Below are 25,223 nucleotides of genomic sequence, written 5' to 3' on the forward strand. Positions count from 1 at the left end.
CCACTCCCCCTCCCATTGACAACCACAAGTCTGTTCTCTGTGAGTCTGTTTCTCTTTCATAGATATGTTTATTTGTATTGTATTTTAGATTCCATATATAAATGATATATCATATTTGTCTTTTTCTGACTTTGCTTAGTATGATAATCTTTTTGTCCCTCCATATTGCTGCATATGGCATTATTTCATTTTTTTATGGCTGAGTAGTATTCCATTTCGTGTGTGTGTGTGTGTGTGTGTGTGTGTGTGTGTGTGTATAGATATATATATACCACATCTTTATCCAGGTCAATGGGCATTTAGGTTGCTTCCATGTCTTGACTACTATAAATAATGCTGCTATGAACATAGGAGTGTGTGTATCTTTTTGAATTATATTTTTGTCCAAATATATGCCCTGGAGTGAAATTGCTGGATCACATGGCAACACTATTTTTAGGTTTTTTGAGGAACTCCATACTGTTTTCCATAGTGACTGCACCAATTTACATTTCCACCAGCCACATTTTTATTTGTAGACTTTTTAGTGATGGCCATTCCACCCAGTGTGAGGTGGTAGCTCATTGTAGATTTTTTGCAGTTCTCTAATAATTAGCAACGTGAAGCATCTTTTCATGTGCCTATTGGCTATCTGTATGTCTTCTTTGGCAAAATGTCTGTGTAGGTCTTCTGCCCATTTTTCAATTGGATTCTTTGTTTTCTGTCGTGTTGTTGTTGTTGTTGAGTTGTATGAACTGTTTGTATATTTTGGAAATTAGCGTTTATTGGTTGCATCATTTGCAAATATTTTCTCCCAGTACATAGGTTGTTGTTTTTTGTTTTGTTTATGGTTTCCTACACTCAGCAAAAAATTATAAGTTTGACTAGGTCCCATTTGTTTATTCTTGCTTTTATTTCTATTGCCTTGGGAGACTGACCTAAGAAAACATTGGTATGAATTATGTCAGAGAATGTTTTGCCTATGTTCTGTTCTAGGAGTTTAACGGTGTCATGTCTTATATTTAAGTCTTTAAACCACTTTGAGTTTATTTTTGTGTATGGTGTGAGGGAATGTTCTAACTTCATTGATTTACATGCAGCTGTCCAGCTTTCCCAACGCCACTTGCTGAAGAGACTGTCTTTTCTCCATTGTATATTCTTGCCTCCTTTGTAGAAGATTAATTGACTGTAGGTGTGTGGGTTTATTTCTGGGCTGTCTATTCTGTTCCATTGACCCATGTTTGTTTTGTACCAGTACCATGCTGTTTTGATTACTGCAGCTTTGTAGTATTGTCTGAAGTCTGGCAGGGCTATGCCTCCTGCTTTGTCCTTTTTCCTCAGGATTGCTTTGGCAGTTCTGGGTCTTTTATGGTTCTTTATAAATTTTAGGATTATTTGTTCCAGTTCTGTGAAAAACGTCATGGGTAATTTGATAGGGATCACATTAAATCTAAAGATTGCTTCGGGTAATATGGCCATGTTAGCAACATTAATTCTTCCAATCCAAGAGCATGGTATATCTTTCCATTTCTTTGAATCATCTTTAATTTCCTTTATCAATGTGTTATAGTTCTCAGTATATAAGTCTTTCACCTCCTTAAACAGGTTTATTCCTAAGTATTTTATTTTATTTTTTGATGTGATTTTAAAAGAGGTTGTTTTTTTTTACTTTCTCTTTCTGATATTTCATTGCTAGTGTAAAGAAGTGCAACCGATTTCTGTATGTTAATCTTGTATCCTGCTACGTTGCTGAATTTGTTTATCAGTTCTAGTAGTTTTTGTGTGGAGTCTTTAGGGTTTTCTATATATAGTATCATGTCATCTGCATATAAAGACTATTTTACCTCTTTCTTTCTGATTTGGATACCTTTTATTTCTTTTTCTTTCTGATTGCTGTGGCTAGAACTTCAAATACCATGTTGAATAGGAGTGGTAAGAGTGGGCATCCTGGTCTGTTTTTGGATTTTAGCAGGAAGGCTTTCAGCTTTTCACCATTGAGTGTTATGTTGGCTGTAGGTTTGTCATAAATAGCTTTTATTATGTTGAGATATGTTCCTTTTATACCCACTTTGGTAAGAGTTTTTATCATTAATGGATGTTGAGTTTTATCAAATGCTTTTTCTGCATCTATTGAGATGCTCATGTGGATTCTGTCTTTTCTTTGTTGACATGGTGTACCATATTGATTGATTTGCATATGTTGTGACCCTGGGATGAATCCAACTTGATGATAGGGTGTGATCATTTTTATGTGTTGTTGGATATGGTTTGCTAATATTTTGTTGAGAATTTTTGTGTCTATATTCATCAAAGATATTGGCCTGTAATTTTCTTTTTTGGTAGCGTCTGCTTTTGGTATCAGGGTAAAGAATGACTTTGGGAGTGTTCCCTCCTCTTCAAACTTTTGGAAGAGTTTGAGAAGTATAGGTATAACTTCTTCTTTGTATGTTTAGTAGAATTCCCTAGTGAAGCTGTCTGGTCCTGGACTTTCATTTGCAGGGAGTTTGTTTGTTATTACAGATTCTATTTCACTGCTAGTGACCAATCTGTTCAAATTATTTATTTCTTCAGGATTCAGTTTTGGTGGTCTGTATATTTCTAGGAAGTTGTCCATTTTGTCTAGGTTGTCCAATTTGTTGGCATATAATTGTTCATGGTATTCTCTTATGGGGTTTTGTTTTGCATTTCTGTGGTATTGGTTGTTATTTCTCCCTTTCATATTTTGTTTGTTTGGGTCCTCTCTCTTTTCTTCTTGGTGAGCCTGGGTAGAGGTTTGTTGATTTTGTCGACCCTTTCAAAAAACCAGCTCTTGCTGTTATTAATTTTTTTGTATTTTTTTTAATCTCCATTTTATTTATTTCCTCTCTGATCTTCATTATTTCCTTCCTTCTGCTGACTTTAGGTTTTGTTTTGTTCTTCTTTTCCTAATTCTTTTAGGTGGTAGATTAGGTTGTTTATTAGAGATTTTTCTTGTTTTCTGAGGAAGGACTGTTATCGCTACGAATATCTCTCTTAGGACTGCTTTTGCTGCATCCCATAGATTTTCTATGGTTGCGTTTCCATTGTCATTTGTCTCAAGGTATTTTTAAATTTCCTCTTTGATTTCATCGTTGACCCATTGGTTTTTTAGTAGCTGTTGTTTCGTTTCCACATAATTGGTTTTTTTCTCATTTCTCTTTCTGTGGCTGATTTCTAGTTTCATGCCATTGTGGTCAGAAAAGATGCTTGATTTCTATTCTCTTAAATTTATTGAGGCTTGTTTTGTGTCCTAGTATGTGGTCTCTCCTGGAGAATATCCATATGCCCTTGAATATGCACTTGAAAAAAACATGTATTCTGTTTTTTGGGTTTTTGGGGTTTTTTTGGATGGAATGTCCTGAAAATATAAATTAACTCTAACTGTTCTATTGTGTCATTTAGGGTCTCTGTTGCCTTATTGATTTTCTGTCTGGAAGATCTTTCCATTGATATCAGTGGGATGTTAAAGTCTCCTATTATTATTTTATTCCCATCAATTTCTCCTTTTTTTTCTGCTACTATTTGTTTATGTATTCAGGTACACCTATATTGGGTGCATGTATGTTAACAAGTATAATATCGGCTTCTTGTATTGATCCTTTTATCATTATACAGTGTGCTTCTTTTTTTTTTTTTGCGGTACTGTTGTGGCCTCTCCCATTGTGGAGCACAGGCTCCGGACGCGCAGGCTCAGTGGCCATGGCTCACAGGCCCAGCCGCTCCGCGGCATGTGGGATCCTCCCGGATCGGGGCACGAACCCGTGTCCCCTGCATCGGCAGGCGGACTCTCAACCACTGCGCCACCAGAGAAGCCCATACAGTGTCCTTCTTTATCTTTCTTCGTGATCTTTGTTTTAAAGTCTCCTTTGCCTGATATGAGTATTTTTTTTAATTAATTAATTTTTTTAAATTTTTTGTCTGCTTCGGGTCTTAGTTGAAGCATGCAGGATCTTTCATTGTGGTGCATGGGCTCTCTGTGGCAGCACACAGACTTCTCTCTAGTTGTGGCATGCAGGCTCCAGAGCACATGAGTTCTGTAGTTGCAGCACACAGGCTGTCTAGTTGTGGCATGTGGGCTTAGTTGTCCCGTGGCATGTGGGATCTTAGTTCCCAGACCAGGATTGAACATGCATCCCCTGCATTGGAAGGCAGATTCTTAACCACTGGACCATCAGGGAAGTCCCCTGATATGAGTATAGCTAACCCCACTTTCTTGTCATTTCCATTGGCATGAATTACCTTTTCCTATTCCCTCACTTTCAATCTATGCATGTCCTTTGCCCTAAAGTAGGTTTCTTGTAGACAGCATATTGTAGGTTCTTGTTTTATTATCTAATCTGCCACTGTATTTCTTTTGATTGGAGAGTTTAGTCCATTGACATTTAAGGTAATATTGATAGATATGTATTTATTGCCACTTTAAACCTTATTTTCTAGTTGATTTTGTGTTTCATCTTTGTTCCTTTCTATTTTTGTTTTTCCTTTTGTGGTTTGATGGTTTTCTTTTGTATTATGCTTGAGTTGTCTTATTTTTGGTTTTTGTAAATCTATTACATGTTTTTGATTTGTGGTTACCTTGATTTTCAAGTATGTTAACCCATTACTATATCTACTTGCTTTAGACTGGCAGTCATATAAGCTCAAACACATTCTAAAAAAAAAAAAAATCTACATTTTCTTACTCCCCTCCTCCACATTTTATAATTTTGATGTCCTCTTTTACATCTTCATAATTATCCTTCTGCTGTTCACTGTAGTTAACAATTGCTTTCACAAAAAATTTTTAATCTGTGTACTGGCTTATTTAAGTGATTTATTTTCCAATTGTGATTTTCTCTTTCCTATAGATTCTTGCTTTTTTATTTAGAAAAGAACAAAATTTCAATATTTTAGGATAGGTTTAGTATTGCTGTATTCTTTTTTTTTTTAACTTTATTTTTATTTATTTATTTTTGGCTGTGTTGGGTCTTCATTGCTGCATGCGGGCTTTCTCTAGTTGCAGTGAACAGGGGCTACTCTTAGTTGCAGTGAGCAGCTTCTTACTGTGGTGGCTTCTCTAGTTGTGGAGCATGGGCTCTAGGCACATGGGCTTCAGTAGTTGCAGCATGCAGGCTCAGTAGTTGTGGCTCATGGACTCTAGAACACAGGCTCAGTAGTTGTGGCACACAGGCTTAGTTGCTCCATGGCATGTGGGATCTTCCCGGACCAGGGATCGAACCTGTGTCCCCTGCATTGGCAGGCGGATTCTCAACCACTGTGCCACCAGGGAAGCCCCTTTTTTAGTTTTTGCTTGACTAAGAAATTCCTTCTCTCTCCTTCTATTCTAAATTATAATCTTGCTGGATAGAGTATTCTAGGTTGCAGGGTTTTCTCTCTCAGGACTTTGAGTATATATCTTGCTGCTCCCTTCTGGCCTGCAACGTTTCTATGGAAATCAGCTGCTAGCCTTATGGGGGTTCCCCTGTAACTAATTCTTTGTTTTTGTCGACAAGCTGCTTTTTGAATCTTCTCTTTATCTGTAACGTTTGCCATTTTGATTATAATATGCCTTGGTGTAGGTCTCTTTGGATGCATCTTGTCTGGGACCCTCTGTGCTTTCTGTACCTGGATATCTGTTTCTTTCTTTAGGTTTGGGAAGTTTTCAGCCACAATTTCTTCAAATACATTTTCAATCACTTCTCTTTCTTCTCCCTCTGCGATCCCTATTATGCATAGATTGGCTTGCTTTATATTATCCCATAGGTCTTGTATATTGCTTTCATTTTTTTAGATTTGTCTTTCTGTCTGCTGTTCTGATTGGGTGAATTCCATTATTCTATCTTCCAGATCACTTATTTGTTGTTCTGCATTATTCAGTTTGCTATTCATTGCCTTTAGCTCAGCTTTTGTCTCAGCAAATGAGTTTTCAAATTTTAACTGGCTCCTCTTTATAGTTTCTAGTTCCTTGTTACAGTGATCTGCATTTCTATCAATAGCCTTTCTTAATTCCTTCAGTATTTTTTTTTTTTTTTTTGCAGTACACAGGCCTCTCACTGTTGTGGCCTCTCCTGTTGCGGAGCACAGGCTCCGGACGCGCACGCTCAGCGGCCATGGCTCATGGGCCCAGCTGCTCTGCGGCATGTGGAATCTTCCCGGACTGGGGCACGAACCCATGTCCCCTGCATCGGCAGGCGGACTCTCAACCACTGCGCCACCAGGGAAGCCCCAGTATTTCATTATCTCTTTTTTGAACTTGGGATTTGGTAGACTGGAAAGGTCTGTTTCATTGTTCTTTCACGGGTTTTCTCTTGTTCCTTTAATTGGGAGTAGTTTATCTGCTTTTTCATTTTACTTTTATTTCTCTGACTCTATGAATGTACGAGAAACAGTTATCTACTGTGGTCTTGAAGGGCTATTTTTTTTTTTTTTTTTTTTTTTTTCCCTTGCGTTATGCGGGCCTCTCACTGTTGTGGCCTCTCCCATTTGCGGAGCACAGGCTCCGGACGCGCAGGCTCAGCGGCCATGGCTCACGGGCCCAGCCGCTCCGCGGCATGTGGGATCTTCCCGAAACGGGGCACGAACCCGCGTCTCCTGCATCGGCAGGCGGACTCCCAAGCACTGCGCCACCAGGGAAGCCCTTGAAGGGCTATTTTTACGGTAGTATCCCTGAGTAGCCTGCATGAGTCTGGTATTTTTGGTGCAAGGGCTTTTTAAAATACGGGTGCCTGCCATATCTTTCCTCAGTGTGTGCTGGCCATTATCCCCTTGATAGGTGGTGTGATTGGTGTTGTGGTGACCAGAGCTTGCACTAGACGTTGAGCAGGGCCTCTTCTTTGCTCTTTGGCCATCACGGTTTGTCTGGGGCAGGGTCTGCTCCCCAGTTGTTGGAGTAGAAGCCACCACATCTGTTTCTGAGCTGCAGTGTGGGATAGGCAGGACTGGAGCACTTCCCCTGGGAGAGGAGCCACTGAGTATTCCTCTGCAGAGGCTGTCCACCAGCAAGAGCACTCTGTGGTGTTGCCTGTCACCTGTTGTGTGGGCTCACAGCGTACACTGTTGTTGGCACTGCCATCAGCCCCACCTCAGCCATGGGAGTGCAAGCAATTGGCCCAGATGTCCCTCAGGCACTGTGCTCAGAAAGCCACCAGTGCAGATCCATAGGCACAGATCCACTGAAGTAAGGTACCAGGTTCACAGTAGTCGTGCATAGTCACTCACCTGGACCCATCATGGGAGGTACAGATTCAGCACAGACCCCAGCCCCACCTCCACACACTCATGCCCCCAAAGCTCTCAGCTGCTAACTCCAGACCTGCCCCAGCCACGGGAGCACCATTAATCTTCTTCTATGTCCCACAGTCACTGAGCTTACAAAGGCACCAATGGCATAAATCCACCAAAGTCACAAAGCTGCCAGACAGTGCTCAGATTTTAGGCCTGCATCTGCATGTGGGCAACTGCTTGTGTGCTCCCAGAGCTTGCAGAGGTGGAGCCCTGGCCACTGTGAGCTTGCTGAGAATGAGGCTGCTATGGTGGGGCCCTGTCCTTCCCTTCACGTGTGTGTGTGTTAATGATGGGGCTTCTATGGTGGACTGGGTTCCATCTTGCACACACCCCCAGTTGTGGCCAGGGCCACACTCTAGCCTCTTTGGTCTTCTCTGTGCAGCCAACCCCAGTCGTCTCCCCACATTGTCTTCCGAAGCCCGAGTTTCAGCACCAAGCCCCCACACATACCAACAGATGGACCTCTCAGGCTGGGGAGGGCAGCAAGGTGGCCAGGACTATCTGTGCTCGTCTCTCTCCATTCTGCCTCCTGCAAGCTAGTTGTTGCACTCTCCTCTGAACCTCTGAAGCTCCCTTTCTGTCCCAGCTTATCTCTCCACTGGTGAAGGGGGCTCCCAGGGTGAGGGAACCTTTCCTCTTTCACAGCTCCTTCCCAGGATTCCTTTTTTTTTTTTTTTTTCCTTTTATCCTACCCAGTTATGTGGTGATCTTTCTTGCAGCTTTGGTTGTATGAAATCTTCTGCCAGAGTTCAGTGGGTATTCTGTGAGAATTTTTCCCCATGTAGATGTATTTTTGATGTATCTGTGGGAAGAGGTGAGCTCCGTGTCCTTCTATTCTGCCATCTTGATCTCTCCTCACCAATTTGAATATTAATAGGTTTCTCATCTGAAGCCATGTGAAATGCGCTCATGAAGGACACCAGTGGCCTCCTAATGAACAGTCACATGATTTGGGACTCTGCAGCATTTTCTCTGTGTTGACCTCTCCTCCCTTTTTGGAATACTCTCTTCCCTTGAAGCCCATGATATCACAGCATCCTGGTTTCCCATTTCTTGGCCCCTTTCTGTGCTCATTCACAGGCCCCTCTTTTTCTACTCAACCGTGTGTAGCTATTTCCCAGGGTTCTGATTTCTTCTCACTTCTTGTCCTCCTCTTACACAACATATTCTCTCCCTGAGTTACCTGACCATCATTCCACTGGATTTTATTTATTTATTTATTTATTTATTTAAGGCAGGTTTATTGAGATGATACTTACACATAGTAAAATCCACCTGTTTTGTGTTCAGTTCTATGAATTTTGATATAGAGTCCAGTTAGCACCACCACAGTCAAGATAAAGAATATTTCCATCACCCCAAAAAAGTTCCTTCATGCTGACCCTCTGTTGTCAATTTCCTCCTTCACCTCCAGTCCTTGGCAACCACTGATCTCTTTTCTGTCCCTATAGTTTTGCCTTTGCCAAAAGGTGAATTTCATGTATTTTTAAACGAAATAAAGATGATACTTTCCATATTTATACCTCTAACCTGTGCTGACCTGACAGTACTAACTTGTCTTTTGAGCTTCAGAGTCATCTACCCAGTGTCTTTTGATTGGGTCTTTTGATTCTAAAAAGTTTAGAATCCTCACTTTTCGTCATGCATCGAGAAGGTTGAGTGATTCAAAAGTTACTTAACCTCTCTGAACCTTTGTTACCCTCCATGAAAGAGGAGAATATTTCCTTTGCTGATTTCTTGGGGGAGATTAAATAATACAAATGCCACTAAGGAGTCTGCCAGGCTCTGTGTACACAATAGATTCTCAGTACATCATTAATATCATTGATGAAGTTCCATTTCTTCAAGGGGACTTGCACCTTCTAAGGACGGAGCATGGGGTTTCTGAGTCTCTAGCACACTTGCTGGAGAGGATAGGCTCCTCAGAGAGGCCCGTCAGTGTTCTGTGTCTCAACAACATGTTGTGCGAGAGTTCCAATGACTGCACATCTGAATTCTCAGAAGCAGTTTGTGGTACAGTCAAGTATTGCAACCAACCAGTTACTGCATGTAATGAGAATGTCTCATGATTTCTAGTTAGCTTCAAGTTTATGGGGCTGATTAATATCTAAAATGAGGATTGTTTCATTTCAGATCCTTTTTATTTAAAGGCAAAAATAAAAATACAGTGTTATCTTGCAGCATATACTCCTCTAATATGATTACTTGTAAGACCTCCAGGTCATTTACAGTAACAATCACGTTTCAGCCTTGCTTCACATTGGATGGGTACAGGGAGAAGTGGCAGACCCATTCACTCCTACTTGTTTTTGTATTCTGAGTCTTCACGTTTTCATATACCGTTACCCAGTAGCAATTTATAATATATTCTGTGAAGCCATGTGATATTTTAGTGGATGTTTTTCTCAATTTCTCTTTAGATGAACTAAACAAAAGTACCTTAATAAAAGTAAAGTGACAAGAATCACATTGTTCTCATTTCAAACACATATAAAGGAACTAAAATGTTGTGAAATATGCCAGGCAGTTTCACTAATCCTCTAACCTCCAGAAAAAGGGCTTGTAATTAGAATTACATAATAATTGTCCAGCCAGAAATTCTTTTTTTAATACTAGAAGGACTTCACCTGATTTCACGCTACACACACACACTAAAAATGTAGTTAGTTTAATGCAAAGAAATTAAAATTACAATTGAGGTGTCACATGGTAAAGTGAAACAGCTTTACTGGTCTGTCGGGTCATAGAGCTAATAATGACTTTATGCAGAATGCAGTGAAGCAGAGGTATCTTTCTCAAGAGCCAGAGTGCACTTGTGGCCAGCACTATTTTGCTTAGGCCGTATACAGCTGTACTTGATTATAGGAACATTAGTTAAGTGAGACCATAAAAAACAGCTGTATTTGAAATCACATAGGACTCTGCACATTTTCTCCCTGTGGCAGCCAATGAGAAATCTTGCTGACAGGCAAACTTGTACAAAACAAATGATCCTATTTAGATTAATTCTTCTTAATGCCTTACACAGGCCTACTTTCCTGGCATATTCTGGAGACAGCAGGTCAGTTCCATTCAAAATGTGGAAATAGAAAAGGCAAGCTTGATTACTTGATAAAATATATGACTATACTGGCAGAAAATATGGAGTGCTTAGTCCTTGTAAAAATGTGACTGATGGGCTCTTCCCCAGCTCAGAGTTCAGCCATGAGGCACTCTGGAAAATGAGCACTCAGCCAGCTAGCAGTCTGCAAAACCAAGTTTTAACTGTGGCTCTGTCACTACTGTTTCATCTTCACTCTCTACCCAGTAACATGATACATCCACATGTTTTACCATAAAACTCTGAAATGCCCTCTAATGCCTAGCTCTGGGCTTTGGTCCACAGGATGTTAACCAACATCACAAACAGATCTAAAATTTGCTTACTTGGCTGGCCTCTCTGCCTCTGCCAGTGACCTGAGAACATACCTGGGCTAGCCCACTGAGTCCAGTGGGCTGATGGGGACACATGGAGCAGACGTGTGAGCTGGCTCAGGCTGAGGTCAGCACAGCTGCCTAGCCAAGCCCAGTCTAGATCACCCAACCTGCAGACTCATGAGCAAAAGAAGTGCTTCTCATCACAGGACACAGATTTTGCAGTTGTTATGCAGCATAACTGTGGCCATAGTTAACTGAAGCATTACTGTGTGACCCTGGGCAAGCCCTCTTCCTTCCTCTCCTCCATTGCTCATCTATAAAGTGATGGGAGGGATTGGAGGATCTGTACAGCCCCTTCTAATGAAGCTGAGGACCAAGAAACCTGGGATGAAAAGAGCTCCAGACTCCAGAGGCTCAGATTTCTTCCAGGCCTAAAGATGGAGTTGAGGAAAACACTTCATCAGGCACTGTGGGCAGGTAGAGGAGCCTTGTCCCCAGTGGTATAGCCATAAATGTCTCACAGTGTGTCCACAGTTACGTAAACAGTGAGAGAAGAAGTTCTGACAAACCTGGGCCCCAGAATGTCCACAGAGCCAGCTCCCCCAAAAAACTTGTTTTCTATAGGTTTAAACCTAGACAAATAAGCAAGTTAGAAGACAGGACTGGAGAAAATGGAAATCTTTATTTTTAAACACTAGTACATTTCCAAGCTGTTTCAAAAAGGAAAAATCATATTACTTCAAAACTATGCATCAAAGCATATTTATTTTAAACTCTAATCTTACAAACACATAATGAAAGAAACATATATTTTATAAATATCTACTCAGAATATGTATTATGGAAAAAAAGTATTTAAAAATAACAGCCCCAGGGCTTCCCTGGTGGCGCAGTGGTTGAGAGTCCGCCTGCCGATGCAGGGGACATGGCAATTCATAAGAATTCTTTCTCAAGAGCCAAAAACTTCACAAAGGCCAACAACTCAGTTCTCATCAGACACAATCAAAAGTAAAACGGATATAAAAAAATGTAAAATTTCTGTACAAGGGAAATGCAGATAGCATATGGGTAAATCTCATTACCATCCATGCCATTTGTGTTTTAAAAATGTTTTACAAAAACTGCCATTTAAAACAAATAAGTGAGAGTCCTTCCCTGACTGTGGAAAATATATAAATTATCACCCTCCCACCTGGGAATCGAGGCTCCCACCTGCTAGGGTTGAGGAGAGAAGTCTCCATGTGGTTCCTGAATAGGGACTAAGTAAGCCACACATGGGGATCCACCTCCTCTGGCAGTGGCTTTTTTCCATGGGTGATTCACTATTATTCCCTTCTACTTAGAAAAATTCTTTGGGATCATAGGAGACAACTGCTCAGAAGTAAATGCAAGACTAGGAGACAACTTCAGATTGTGGTATCCAATTAATAATGTGTATTTTGTGGTTTTGGTGACCAAACTCTGGGAAGCCTAATTTTCCACTGTCAGAGACACAGCCCGTCACCTACCCCAGCAAAACACATGGCACAGCCCCAGGCTGTCCCTTCATCGTTCCTCTTCTGGCGCAAGTCATTCTGTTGCCTGCAGCAGTGTAGGTAGACTATTGCCTCTTCTGACACTTCTTCTGGAAAGAGCTCTTCAAAAACGTGCGGTAGACGGGGTCATCCACATATTCGTTCTTAAACCTGGAGCTCAGCACTCTCTGTCTCTTTTTCTCCCCTTGGATTATGTCCGTTCCATAAAATGTGTCTTCAAATCGCATATCAGAGGCTGTGGACTAAGAACAGCCAGTGTTAACACTGCAGAAGGGCAGGCACTTGACAGCAAAAGAACGGACAAAGATCTGACTCAGTCAGCAGTGGGGAGGGTGCTGAGGCCCAGGGAGAAGGCCCCACGCAGGGGCCTTGGAGCCTCCCCACCTGCTTCCATTTAGCTCAGTTTTCTTCAGGATCTCCAACCCCCAGGGACCTTCCCCAACACGAGCAGGACTAAAGTCTTCTCATTTAAATCTCCCTCACTCTTCATGCCCCCTCTGGCTCCCGCCCAACCAGGTATATGACAAAATTGTCCACAGTCATCTCTAATTCATCCCTATTCCTATTTACCTCTGGGCCTCTGTCCCCACCACTTCCCTGAAACTGTCCTTGCTCGAGTCCTAGTTCCTAGGACACTTCTCTCCCCTAAATTTATGTGACTACCCTGTCACCTAACTCTTGCATGAAGCTCTCTGTCATTCTGTAAGCCCTCCTCCTCCTCTGGCTGCTCACCGTGGGATGTCTCAGCGGCTCCCCTTTCTTAACTATTTGTTCAACTCTGATGCCCCTGAGGCTCTGCGTGTGGCCTTTTCCTTGCCACATATGCTCCCTGGGCCTGCCTGCCCACACTCAAAACTTCAATTTCAACATCAGCCGCAAAGATGCTCACATCTCTTGCCCCAGTTCAGACCTCCACCTGTGCTCAGACCTGCAAACATGTCCAACAACCCAGCAGGCATCTCAAAGTGTTTATACTGGAGGCACTTTGAACCAACCCAACCTAAAGTGAACTCAAAGTCTTCCTTCTCCATCTCTGTCCTTTCTGTATTCAATGAACGGCAGCACCATCCCCATCAATTCTGGCTACACTGATCAGAAACCTGAAAGTTATAAACTTCCCCTTGTCCCTCCCCTGTCCAGGACCCCTCCTACATGTCCCTTGAAGCCCTCCATCCTTTCTTCTTTAACCCTACTGACCCCATGGCCCTCACACTTCCTGTCCTAAACCACTGTAACAAATGCTGCACCCCAGTCTATTTTTCACAGAACCACTAGAAGAAAGCTCTCTGAAATCTCTGATTATATGACACCCTTGCTGATAGTCTTTCAATAGCTCTGCTGCCTTCAAGATGACATCTATGTTTCCTAGGCTGGACATACATAATAATCGGGCATAATCCTACCCCTTGCTTGGATTAGACTGAATTGTTTGCAATTCCCGGCCACACCTTACTGGTTCATGCCCCTCCATCATTAGATGTATTGTTTCCTTTGCATAGAAAATATTCTATCCTCTCTGCCACTGACAAACGTGAGGTTCCTTCTTTTGGGTTCCTGTAACACTCTACATGTCAGTGCAGTAGAATGAGGGCAGTGGCAGAGATAAAGGGTAGGTAAGTGTCTCCCCATAGGGGGTGCCCTGAACCCCTTCACAGTGAGGATATTAGGGACTATGAACTGAATTTTATACATGTTCCCAACAGCAAGGAATGTGCCCTGACACAGTCACTGCTCAGTAAGTGATAGTTAGGCAAAGGAATGTGGGCTTTTTCTGTTATGCTCACGTAAAGCTCACTTTTTTTAAAATTTAACTTTTATTTTATATTGGAGTGTAGCTGATTTACAATGCTGTGTTAGTTTCATGCGTACAGCTGATTCAGTTATACGTATATTCATTGTTTTTCAGATACTTTTCCTATATAGGTTATTACAGAATATTGAGTAGAGTTTCCTGTGCTATACACAGTAGGTTCTCGTTATCTATTTTATATATAGTAATGTGTATATGTTAATCCCAAACTCCTAATTTATCCTTCCCCTCCCATTTCCCCTTCGGTAACCACACTTTTGTTTTCAAAGTCTGTGAGTCTGTTTGTTTTTTAAGTAAGTTCATTTGCACAATTTTTTTTTAGATTCCACATATAAGTGATATCATATGATATTTGTCTTCTCTGACTTAGTTCACTTAGTACGATAATCTCTAGGTCCATCCATGTTGCTGCAAATGGCATTATTTCATTCTTCTTATGGCTGAGTAACATTCCATTGTGTGTGTGTGTGTGTGTGTGTGTGTGTGTGTGTGTGTATACACCACATCTTCCTTATCCATTCCTCTGTCGAAGGACATTTAGGTTGCTTCCATGTCTTGGCTATTGTAAATAGTGCTGCAGTGAACATTTGGGTGCATGTATCTTTTTGAATTATGGTTTTCTCCAGATATGTGCCCAGGAGTGGGATTGCTGGATCATATGGTAGTTCTATTTTTAGTTTTTTAAAGATCCTACATACTGTATTCCATAGTGGCTGTATCAATTTACATTCCCACTAACAGTGCAAGAGGGTTCCCTTTCCTCCACACCCTCTCCAGCATTTGTTGTTTGGAGACTTTTTTTTTTTTTTTTTTTGCTGTACGTGGGCCTCTCACTGTTGTGGCCTCTCCCGTTGTGGAGCACAGGCTCCGGACGCACAGGATCAGCAGCCATGGCTCATGGGCCCAGCCACTCCACGGCATGTGGGATCTCCTCAGACCGGGGCATGAACCCGTGAGTCAGCAGGCGGACTCTCAACCACTGCGCCACCAGGGAAGCCCTGGAGACTTTTTAATGATGGCCATTCTAACTGGTGTGAGGTGATACCTCCTGGTATTTTGATTTGCATTTCTCTAATAATTAGTGATGTTCAGCAGCTTTTCATATGCCTCTTGGCCATCTATATGTCTTCTTTGGAGAAACGTCTATTTAGGTCTTCTGCCCATTTTTTGATTGGGTTGTATTTTTTAATATTGAGCTGCATGAGCTGTTTATATATTTTGGAGATTAATCCTTTGTTGATTCATTTGCAAATATTTTCTCCCATTCTGTGGGCTGTCTTTTCTTTTTTTTTTTTTTTATTTCATTTGCTGTGCAAAGCTTCTAAGTTTAATTAGGTCCCATTTGTTTACTTTGTTTTTATTGTCATTACTCTAGGAGGTGGATTAAAAAAGATCTTGGTGCAATTTGTGTCAAAGAGTGTTCTCTTGATGTTTTCCTCTAAGAGTTTTATAGTATCTGGCCTTACATTTAGATCTTTAATCCATTTTGAGTTTATTTTTGTGTACGGTGTTAGAGAATATTCTAATTTCATTCTTTTACACGTAGCTGTCCAGCTTTCCAGCACCTCTTACTGAAGAGACTGTCTTTCCTCCGTTGTATATTCTTGCCACCTTTGTCACAGACTAGGTGACCATAGGTGTGTGGGTTTATCTGTGGACTTTCTATCCTGTTCCATTGATCTATGTTTGTTTTTGTGCCAGTACCATAATGTTTTGATGATTGTAGCTTTGTAGTATAGTCTGAAGTCAGGGAGCCTGATTACTCCAGCTCTTTTTCTTCCTCAGGATTGCTTTGGCTATTTGGGGTCTTTTGTGTTTCCATACAAATTGTAAAATTTTTTATTCTAATTTTGTGAAATATCCCCTTGGTAATTTCATAGGGATTGCGTTGAATCTGTAGATTGCTGTGGGTAGTATAGTCATTTTGACAATATTGATTCTTCCAATCCAAGAACATGGTATCAATATATCTTTCCGTTTCTGTCATCTTCAGTTTGTTTCATCAACATCCTAATAGTTTTCAGAGTACAGGTCTTTTGCCTCCTTAGGTAGGTTTATTCCTAGGTATTTTATTCTTTTTTGATGTGATGGTAAATGGGATTGTTTCCTTAATTTCTCTTTCAGATATTTTGTTGTTACTGTATAGGAATGAAAGAGATTTCTGTGTGTTAATTTTGGATTCTGCCACTTTACCAAATTCATTGATGAGCTCTAATAGTTTTTTGGCAGCGTCTTTAGGATTCTCTACGTATAGTATCATGTCATCTGCAAACTGTGACAGTTTTACTTCTTTTCCAATTTGGATTCCTTTTATTTCTTCTTCTTCTCTGATGGCCCTGCTAGGACTTTCAAAACTATGCTGAATAAAAGTGGTGAGAGTGTATATCCTTGCCTTGTTCCTGATCTTAGAGGACATGCTTTCAGCTTTTCACTGTTGAGAATGATGCTAGCTGTGGGTTTGTCATATATGGCCTTTATGTTGAGGTAGGTTTCCTCTATGCCCACTTTATGGAGATTTTTTATTATAAATGGATGTTGAATTTTGCTGAAAGCTTTTTCTGTATCTATTGAGATGATCATATGGTTTTTATTCTTCAGTTTGTTGATGTGCTATATCACACTGATTGATTTGCGAATATTGAAGAATCCTTGCATCACTGGAATAAATCCCACTTGATCTTGATTTTGGTTGGCTAGTATTTTGTTCAGGATTTTTGCATCTGTGTTCATCAGTGATATTGGCCTGTAATTTTCTTTTTTTGCGGTATCTTTGGTTTTGGTATCAGGGTGATGGCAACCTCACAGAATGAGATTGGGAGTTTTCCTTCCTCTGCAAGTTTTTTGGAGTAGTTTCGGAGGATAGGTGTTAACTCTTCTCTAAATGTTTGATAGAGTTCGTCTGTGAAACCATCTGGTCCTGGACTTTTGTTTGTTAAAAGTCTTAAAATCACAGTTTCAATTTCAGTGATTGGTCTGTTCATATTTTCTAATTTTTCCTGGCTCAGTCTTGGAAGGTTGTACCTTTCTAAAAATTTGTCCATTTCTTCTAGGTTGTCCATTTTATTGGCATATAGTTGTTTGTAGTAGTCTCTTATGATCCTTTGTATTTCTGTGGTGTCAGTTGTAACTTCTCCTTTTTCATTTCTGATTTTATTGATTTGAGCCCTCTCCCTTTTTTTCTTGATGAGTCTGGCTAAAGGTTTATCAATTTTGTTTATCATCTCAAAGAACCAGCTTTTAGTTTCATAGATTTTTCTTGTTGTTTTCTTCATCTCTATCTCATGTATTTCTGCTCTGCTCTTTATGATTTCTTTCCTTCTACTAACTTTGGGTTTTGTTTGTCCTCCTTTCTCTAGGTGCTTTAGCTGTAAGGTTAGGTGGTTGTTAGGTTTGAGATTTTTCTTGTTTCCTGAGGTAAGACTGTATTGCTATAAACTTCTCTTTTAGAACTGCTTTTGCTGTGTCCCATAGGTTCTGGATTGTCATCTCTTTGTTATCATGTGTCTCTAGGTATTTTTTGATTTCCTCTTTGATTTCTTCAGTGATCCACTGGTTGTTTAGTAACATATTGTTTAGGCTCCACGCGTTTGTGTTTTTTGCAGTCTTTTTTATGTGACTGATTTCTAATCTCATAGTCTTGTGGTCAGAAAAGAGGCTTGATATGATTTCAATTTTCTTAAATTTACTGAGGCTTGCTTTGTGACCCAGCATGTGATCCATCCTGGAGAATGTTCTATGGGCACTTGAGAAGAATGTGTATTCTGCTGCTTTCAGATGGAATGTCCTATAAATATCAATTAAGTTCATATGGTCTAATGTGTCATTTAAGGCCTGTGTTTCCTTATTGATTTTGTGTCTGGATAATCTGTCCATTGATGTAAGCGGGGTGTTAAAGCTCCCCACTATTATTGTGTTACTGTCGATTTCCCCTTTTATGGCTGTTAGAATTTGCCTTATATATTGACGTGCTCCTATGTTGAGTGCATATATATTTACAATGTTATATCTTCTTTTTGGATTGATCCCTTGATCATTATGTAGTGTCCTTCTTTGTCTTTTGTAACAGTCTTTATTTTAAAGTTTATTTTGTCTGATATGAGTATTGCTACTCCAGGTTTCTTTTAATTTCCATTTGCATGGAATATCTTTTTCCATCCCCTCACTTTCAGTCTGTGTGTGTCCCTAGATCTGAAGTGGGCTCTTATAGACAGCATATATGCAGGTCTTGTTTTTGTATCCATTCAGCCAGTCTGTGTCTTTTGGTTGGAGCATTTAATTCATTTACATTTAAGGTAATTATTGATATATATGTTCTTATTGCCATTTTGTAAATTGTTTGGGATTTGGTTTTGCAAGTCTTTTTTCTTCCCTTCTCATGTGATTTGATTATCTTTAGTGTTGTATTTGGATTGCTTTTTTCTTTTTTGTGCGTTTTTGTCTATCTATCATAGAGTTTTGGTTTGCAGATCACGTGAGGTTTTGATATAGCAGTCTATATATATACAAGACTGTTTTAAGTTGCTGGTCTCTTAATTTCAAATGCATTTCCAATATCCTGCATTTGTACTATCCTCTGCTCATGACTGCTGGTTTTGATATCATATTTGTGTGTGTGTTGATGATTTCCTACCTTTATTTTACGTTTGCCTTTACCAGTGAGCTTCCCCATTCATAAGGTTCTTGTTTCTAGTTGTGGTCTTTTCTTTTCTGCCTAGAGAAGTTCGTTTAGCATTTATCGTAAAGCTGGTTGTGGTGCTGAATTCTCTTAGCTTTTGCTTACCTGTAAAGCTTTTGATTTCTCCATTGAATCTGAATGAGAGCTTTGCTGGGCAGAGTATTCTCTGTTATAGGTTTTTTCCTTTCATCACTTTAAATATATCATGCCACTCCCTTCTGGTCTGCAGAGTTTCTGCTGAGAAATCAACTGATAACCTTATGGGATTCCCTTGTATTTTATTTGTTGCTTTTCTCTTGTTGCTTTTAATATTTTCTCTTTGTCTTTAATTTTTGTCAGTTTGATCAATATATGTCTTAGTGTGTTCCTCCTTGGGTTTATCCTGTATGGGAGTCTGCATTTCCTTGGACTTGGGTGACTGTTTCTTTTCTCATATTAGGGAAGTTTTCAGCTATTATCTCTTCAAATATTTTATCAGGTCCTTTCTCTCTTCTCCTTCTGCGACCCCTATAATGCTAATGTTGGTGCATTTAATGTCCCAGAGGTTTCTGAGACTGTCCTCCTTTCTTTTCATTCTTTTTTTCTTTTTTCTGTTCTGCCATAGTGATTTCCACTACTCTTTCTTCCAGCTCACTTAGTAGCTCTTCTGCCTCATTTATTCTGCTATTGTTTCCTTCTAGTGTATTTTTCACTTTGGTTATTGTATTGTTCATCTCTGTTCTTTAAATCTTCTAGGTCTTTGTTAAATATTTCTTGTATCTTCTCAGTCTGTGCCTTCATTCTTTTTCCAACATCTTGGATCATCTTTACTATCATTACTCTGTATTCTTTTTCATGTAGATTTGCCTATCTCTACTTTACTTAGTTGCTCTTCTGGGTTTTTATCTTGTTCCTTCTTCTGGAACACATTTCTCAACTGTCTCATTTAGTCTTACTTTCTGTGTTTGTGGTCTCCTTTCTGCAGGCTGCATGATTGTAGTTCCTCTTCCTTCTTTTGTCTGTCTCCTGGTGGGTGAGCTTGGTCCAGGGGCTTGTGCAGGATTCCTGGTGGGAGGGACTGGTGGGTGGAGCTGGGTCTTGTCCCTCTGGTGGACAGGGCCATGTCAAGGGGTGTGTTTACAGGTGGCTGTGAGGTCAGTACAAGTTTAGGCAGCCTGTTTGCTGATGGGTGGGGCTGTGTTCCCCCGTTGCTGGTTGTTTGGCCCGAGGTATCCCAGCACTGGAGCCTGCAGACTATTGGGTGGGGCCAGGTCTCAGTGCCAAAAATGCAACCTCCAAGAGAACCCACACTGATCAGTATTCCCTGGGGCCTCTGCCACCAGAGTCCTTGCCCCCACAGTGAGCCACAGCCAACACCTTCCTCTCCAGGAGACCCTCCAAGACCCTCAGGTAGGTCTAGCCCAGGCTCCTGTGGAGTCACTGCTTTGTGCTGGGTTCCAGTGCACGTTGTGTGTGCCCTCTAAGAGTGAAATCTCTGTTTCCCCCTATCTTGTGGAACTTCTGCACTCAAGCCCCACTGGCCTTCAAAGCTCAATGCCCTGGGGGCTCTTCCTCCCAATGCCAGACCTTCAGGCTGAGGAGCATGACGTGAGGCTCACAACTCTCACTCCATCTCGTTGTGGCTTCCTCTTTGTCTTTGGATGTAAAATATCTTTTTTGGTAGGTTCCAGTCTTTTTTGTCGATGGTTGTTCACCAGTTAATTGTGATTTTGGTGTTTTTGTGAGAGGAAGTGAGCTGCAGTCCTTCTACTCTGCCATGTTGTTGGAATCGAGGGGCTGCTTTTAGTTTGGATACTTCCTGCTCTTTCCTCAGCGTGTGCTGGCTGTTATCCCCTTGATATGGGGTGGGCAGGTGTGGTGACCCATGCTCACTCCTGGTACCCTGGGGTAGTGATCAGTGCCCACTTGTGGGTCTCCCAGCAGTGGCCTGCATGCCCGCAAGATGGCAGGGCCAGCGATTGGCACCTGCTCATGGGTCTCTTAGTGGCGGCAGCAGCCCATGCCCACCTCTGGAGCTCATGATGACAGCAGTGGCTCGTGCCTGCCCCCAGAACTCATGTAGGTGGTGTCCTGTTGCCTAAGAGTGCATGCAGGGAAAGAAACTCCTATGGCAAGTCCTGCCCCTCTCCTCTGCATCTCCCAACAATGGTGCCTTGCCTCTCTGGCAGACCCAGGCTTCTTCTGAGTGCATCCTCAGTTGCCATACTCCAGCCTCTTCAGGCTGTCTCCGTGCAGCCAGTGCTGGTCCTCTCCCTGAGTCTGACCTCCAAAGCCCAAGCTTTAGCACCCAGCCCCTGCCTGCCCTGGCAGATGAGCATCTCAGGCTGGGGAGTTCAGGGCAGCACTACACACCACCTGTGTAGGTCACTCTCTGTTTTGTCTTCCTCAAACTGGTTGCTGAGCTCTCCTCTGTGGCTCCAAAGCTCCCCCTCCATCCAGGCTGATCTCCCCACCAGTGAGGGGACTTCCCAGGGAGAGGGAACCTTTCCTCCTTCAAAGCTCCCTTCCTGGGACACAGGTCCCATCTCAATTCCTCTTTTTTTTTTTTTTTTTTTTTTTTTCCTGCCTGGTTTATGTGGAGTTTTTTCTGTGTTTTCAGAAATCTGAGGTTTTCTGCAAGTGTTCAGTAGATGTTCTGTGTGAATTGTTCCACTTTGTAGATGTGTTTTTGATATATGTGTGGGAGGAGGTGAGCTCTAAGTCCTATTCCTCCACCATTTTGATTCCTCCCGCCACGTAAAGCTTAAAGTACTATTCTTCCTTCCTAACTTCCTATTTTGCCCCTCGAACTTGTTCCCAACTGGTTTTTACTGAGATGACACCAACTGTGTTACCGAGGCCCCCTCCCATGGTAGTGACACAGGCAGGGTCCAGCTTTTAAGGCTTGAAAGCACATGGTCAATCATGAAGAAGAGACAAACAATGGAACAATTACAAAGAAGCTTGAAAACTAAAAATGGACCCAAGTGCAAAGCTGGGCATGTTCCCTGCTAGTTTGTGAGATGGTCATCCAGGGTGATAGACTCCCTCCATGGATTCCCCCAGATGCTCCTAGCTTCACTCAGGAAGAAAAGTAAGAGATTGTGGATGGGATGGGCACCCTCTGCCATTAGGATAAAACAGTTTTGGTTCATTCATTCTTGGCAAAGCACTTACCTCTGAGTAATCTTTCCCTTTTATAAGTGCTAAAGTTAGGAGAAAATAAAACATCTATGAAAGTGTTGCCACTGTGTGAGGACAGCAAAAGTAAGCCTCTTAAATACAATAATAAAACCAGTTTACCAGCAGCACCAGTTAATTATACACCATTGCTATGGTTATTCTGTGAGACCATAAAAGGTAATGGGGCTGTTTCTGAAGTTAGGGGGAAGGAAACCAGCACAGTCACTGAGGCGGACTGCTGACACTTTAGAAAAATTTCTCCCCAAGTCAGCGTATATCTGGGTGAGCAGAAGTCATTAAAACATGAAGGCCTCCCAGCGGGGGCTGCAACCCACCCCGCCTTAAAAAAACCCAAAAGATTTCTCTAATTATAAAGTATCTTCCATCAATAAGTTTTCCAATTAGATTTGTTTCGCCAACTGGAAAAAAAATAGCAGTCACGGACAGACTAGCCAAGGGCCAGAGGGTTATATACAGACCTTAAGAAAAAGCTGGTTTTCTACAACAAAAGCATGTAAGTCTTTGATTCAGTAAAAACAGAGGTGGCAAACTGGATTTAGGGACTGTGAGCAAACTGGATTTTGTCTCAAGAAATTTTCTACTAGGCTCAACATAACAGGTTAGATTCAGAGTATCTATGTGATTTATATATATATATATTTTAAATTTATTTTATTTATTTATTTATATTTTTGGCCCTGTTGGGTCTTTGTTTCTATGCAAGGGCTTTCTCTAGTTGCGGCAAGCGGAGGCCACTCTTCATTGCGGTGCGCGGGCCTTTCACTGTCGCGCCCTCTCTTGTTGCGGGGCACAGACTCCAGACATGGAGGCTCAGTAGTTGTGGCTCACAGGCCTAGTTGCTCCGCGGCATGTGGGATCTTCCCAGACCAGGGCTTGAACCCGTGTCCCCTGCATTGGCAGGCAGATTCTCAACCACTGCGCCACCAGGGAAGCCCTATATATTTTTTAATTTAAAAATTTTCTATGAGAATTTTTAAAAAGCAGTTCAATTTGGTGTGACTGTTCTGAGAAATGGACCTTAGAAAATTTGTGCTCGAGTAAAGCTACATGGTAAAGCATACTGGTATTGGAGCCAAATCTACTATGGAACAGAGATTGTGATCAGAGCAGAAAGCAAAAAGCTTTCTTTGAATGTGATTAAGAAATGGTATTTGAAATCTGTAAGACCCAGCTGGTAGGATGTTTAACCATACATGGATTAGAAAATCAAAGACCTGAAAGACTTCCAGAGGGCTACCTATTCCATTTCCCAACCTCTAAATCTTTAGGAGATTTTTTTTAAAAAAAGGGGGGAGGGAATGGGAGGGGACAGAGAATCCATGGAAGATAGGAGAAACAGGATGAGAGGCAGTCACCTCCAGCATCTTGAAAAGGAAAGTTTTTCTCAAGAGATTTCAAGACCTAGAACACTGACAAATTATCCAGGTTTTTAGGTCTTTGTTCAGGTTTAACAGATGTCTTTACTATAGGAATATTTTCTTTTCCCTTTCCCTGCTGTTTATTATCTGGGGGTTAATCTGTTTTCAGGTGTGTGGGTCCCCTACATGCCACATTTCCTCACTGGGTGTGCAGCAGTGCTGTTACTATCACTCTTCTCTTGACTGTTTCACTTTGAAGGACCTTCCCCTCAAGGATGCAGCTGAGAAGGAAAAGTCAGTTTACACCTGATGCACTTACCCTATTCTCAGGATCCCACCTGACAGGAGAGGAGCTGAATATACAACTGAACATTTAAGGAAACCCATGTTCTTCCAAAGTAATCTAGAGTCGCTCTATCACTGCATAAAAGTATATCATTAGCATGCAATGAAAACTAAGGATGTCATTTATTCAGAAAAAAATTTTCATTTTAGTCAGAAAAATCCCCTCATTCAAATTTCCTAGTTTAGGACTTATCATTTCACAGATGCACAAGATGCAATTCTAAATGAGTAAAACTGACTTCATTTCAGGATCCAGTAAATATATTGTGATACAGTAATGAAAACTAAGTTATTGTGAATTATATTTTTTTAACAACTTCAGTTTTGACTATTTGTCCATGTTTGTCTTTTAATGGTATGTACAGGGCTTGAAACTAATAACGTTTTCTTTTGTAAAAAAAACTGCTTTAGTATTCCCACAACTAGTATTTGTGCTTTGTTTATTCCTTTTGTTATAAAAGTGAGAGTTTAGTTTAATTATAAATTGACACAAACATTAATAAGCTTCTGAGAGAGAAGTTAATACAGTTGACCTTGAACAACATGAGTTTGAACTATATATATGGGTCCACTTAATACACGGATTTTTTTTAATCATAAACATTATGGTACTACACGATCTGAGTGATTGAATCCATAGATGTGAAACTGTGGGCAGGAAGGGTCTGACTATAAGTTGTAATATGACTGTGTGGAGGGTCAGCACTCCAACCCCCCGCATTGTTAAAGGGTGAACTGTATATGATAAGGCTATAGGAAACTAGATGCTCGCTATGCTGAGTCCCCTTTAATCTCCTACTGAAAGCTTTCTTTTTTTTTATTTTGTGGTAGGTGGGCCTCTCACTGCTGTGGCCTCCCGTTGCGGAGCACAGGCTCCAGACGCGCAGGCTCAGCAGCCATGGCTCACGGGCCCAGCCGCTTCGCGGCATGTGGGATCTTCCCGGACCGGGGCATGAACCCGTGTCCCCTGCATCGGCAGGCGGACCAACCACTGCACCACCAGGGAAGCCCTGACAGCTTTCTTTTAATGTTGCTTCCACTAACAAGATTGTAAATGTCTTGATGGTATCTTTATACGTTCCCAGTTAGCTTGCATAGGACACATATTCAATAACTTTCAATAACTTTCTGTATGCCAGTAGATGTTAACACAAAGAACCATCATTTGACCTCATTAGAAAGAAGGATGAGGAACTTGCACCGGTTTCCCTGTTTCTGGCCAAATTTGAGTTTTGGATTAAACAGATTTCAATAAGGGAAAAGTTGCATTGGCTTTCTTCAAAATCAATCCAAAAGCCTAAGTATGTTTCCTTCTGGGCTTGGGAAACAGTGAGAGAGGAGGAGAGATTCACATGGCAGATCCCTCAGAGGGATTATCCAGCACTTACAAAACGAGCTTTCACTCTCTTGGGTAACTCTTCATCTAAAGTGTAGATGTCCTCTCTCTTCATTGCTATCTGGGATCCATCTTCAAATTCAACCTAATGAAAAATAAGACATCGAGCATGATCTATTTAAAAAAGAAGCAAGCATTCACCATTTTCTTCAGGGTTCCAGTCAGCTACATAAAAAAAAAGTACTCAAGCAGAACAAACAAGAGAACTAGCCAACAGCCAAGGAAGGAAGAAAAGCTCTTTCCC

General features: G+C 41.2%; 1 protein-coding gene across 2 annotated transcripts in view; it reads right to left on the reverse strand.

The window, feature by feature from the left end:
- Positions 1–12,250: 12,250 nt before the first annotated feature.
- The window catches only part of KDM4C (lysine demethylase 4C), a 360,821-nt gene continuing 347,848 nt past the window's right edge, over positions 12,251–25,223 (reverse strand). The window contains exons 20-21 of one of the 2 annotated variants that reach the window (XM_007451455.1): positions 24,972–25,064; positions 12,251–12,454 (exon numbers count right to left, since the gene is read on the reverse strand). In XM_007451455.1, the coding sequence (XP_007451517.1) occupies positions 12,278–12,454; positions 24,972–25,064 (270 nt within the window). In that variant the 3' untranslated portion in view covers positions 12,251–12,277. The remainder of the gene's footprint in view (positions 12,455–24,971; positions 25,065–25,223) is intronic. The other variant, XM_007451456.1, reaches the window with a different exon arrangement.

Source organism: Lipotes vexillifer, unplaced genomic scaffold, assembly GCF_000442215.2.
Source record: "Lipotes vexillifer unplaced genomic scaffold, Lipotes_vexillifer_v1.1 scaffold260, whole genome shotgun sequence".
Classification (NCBI taxonomy): domain Eukaryota; kingdom Metazoa; phylum Chordata; class Mammalia; order Artiodactyla; family Lipotidae; genus Lipotes; species Lipotes vexillifer.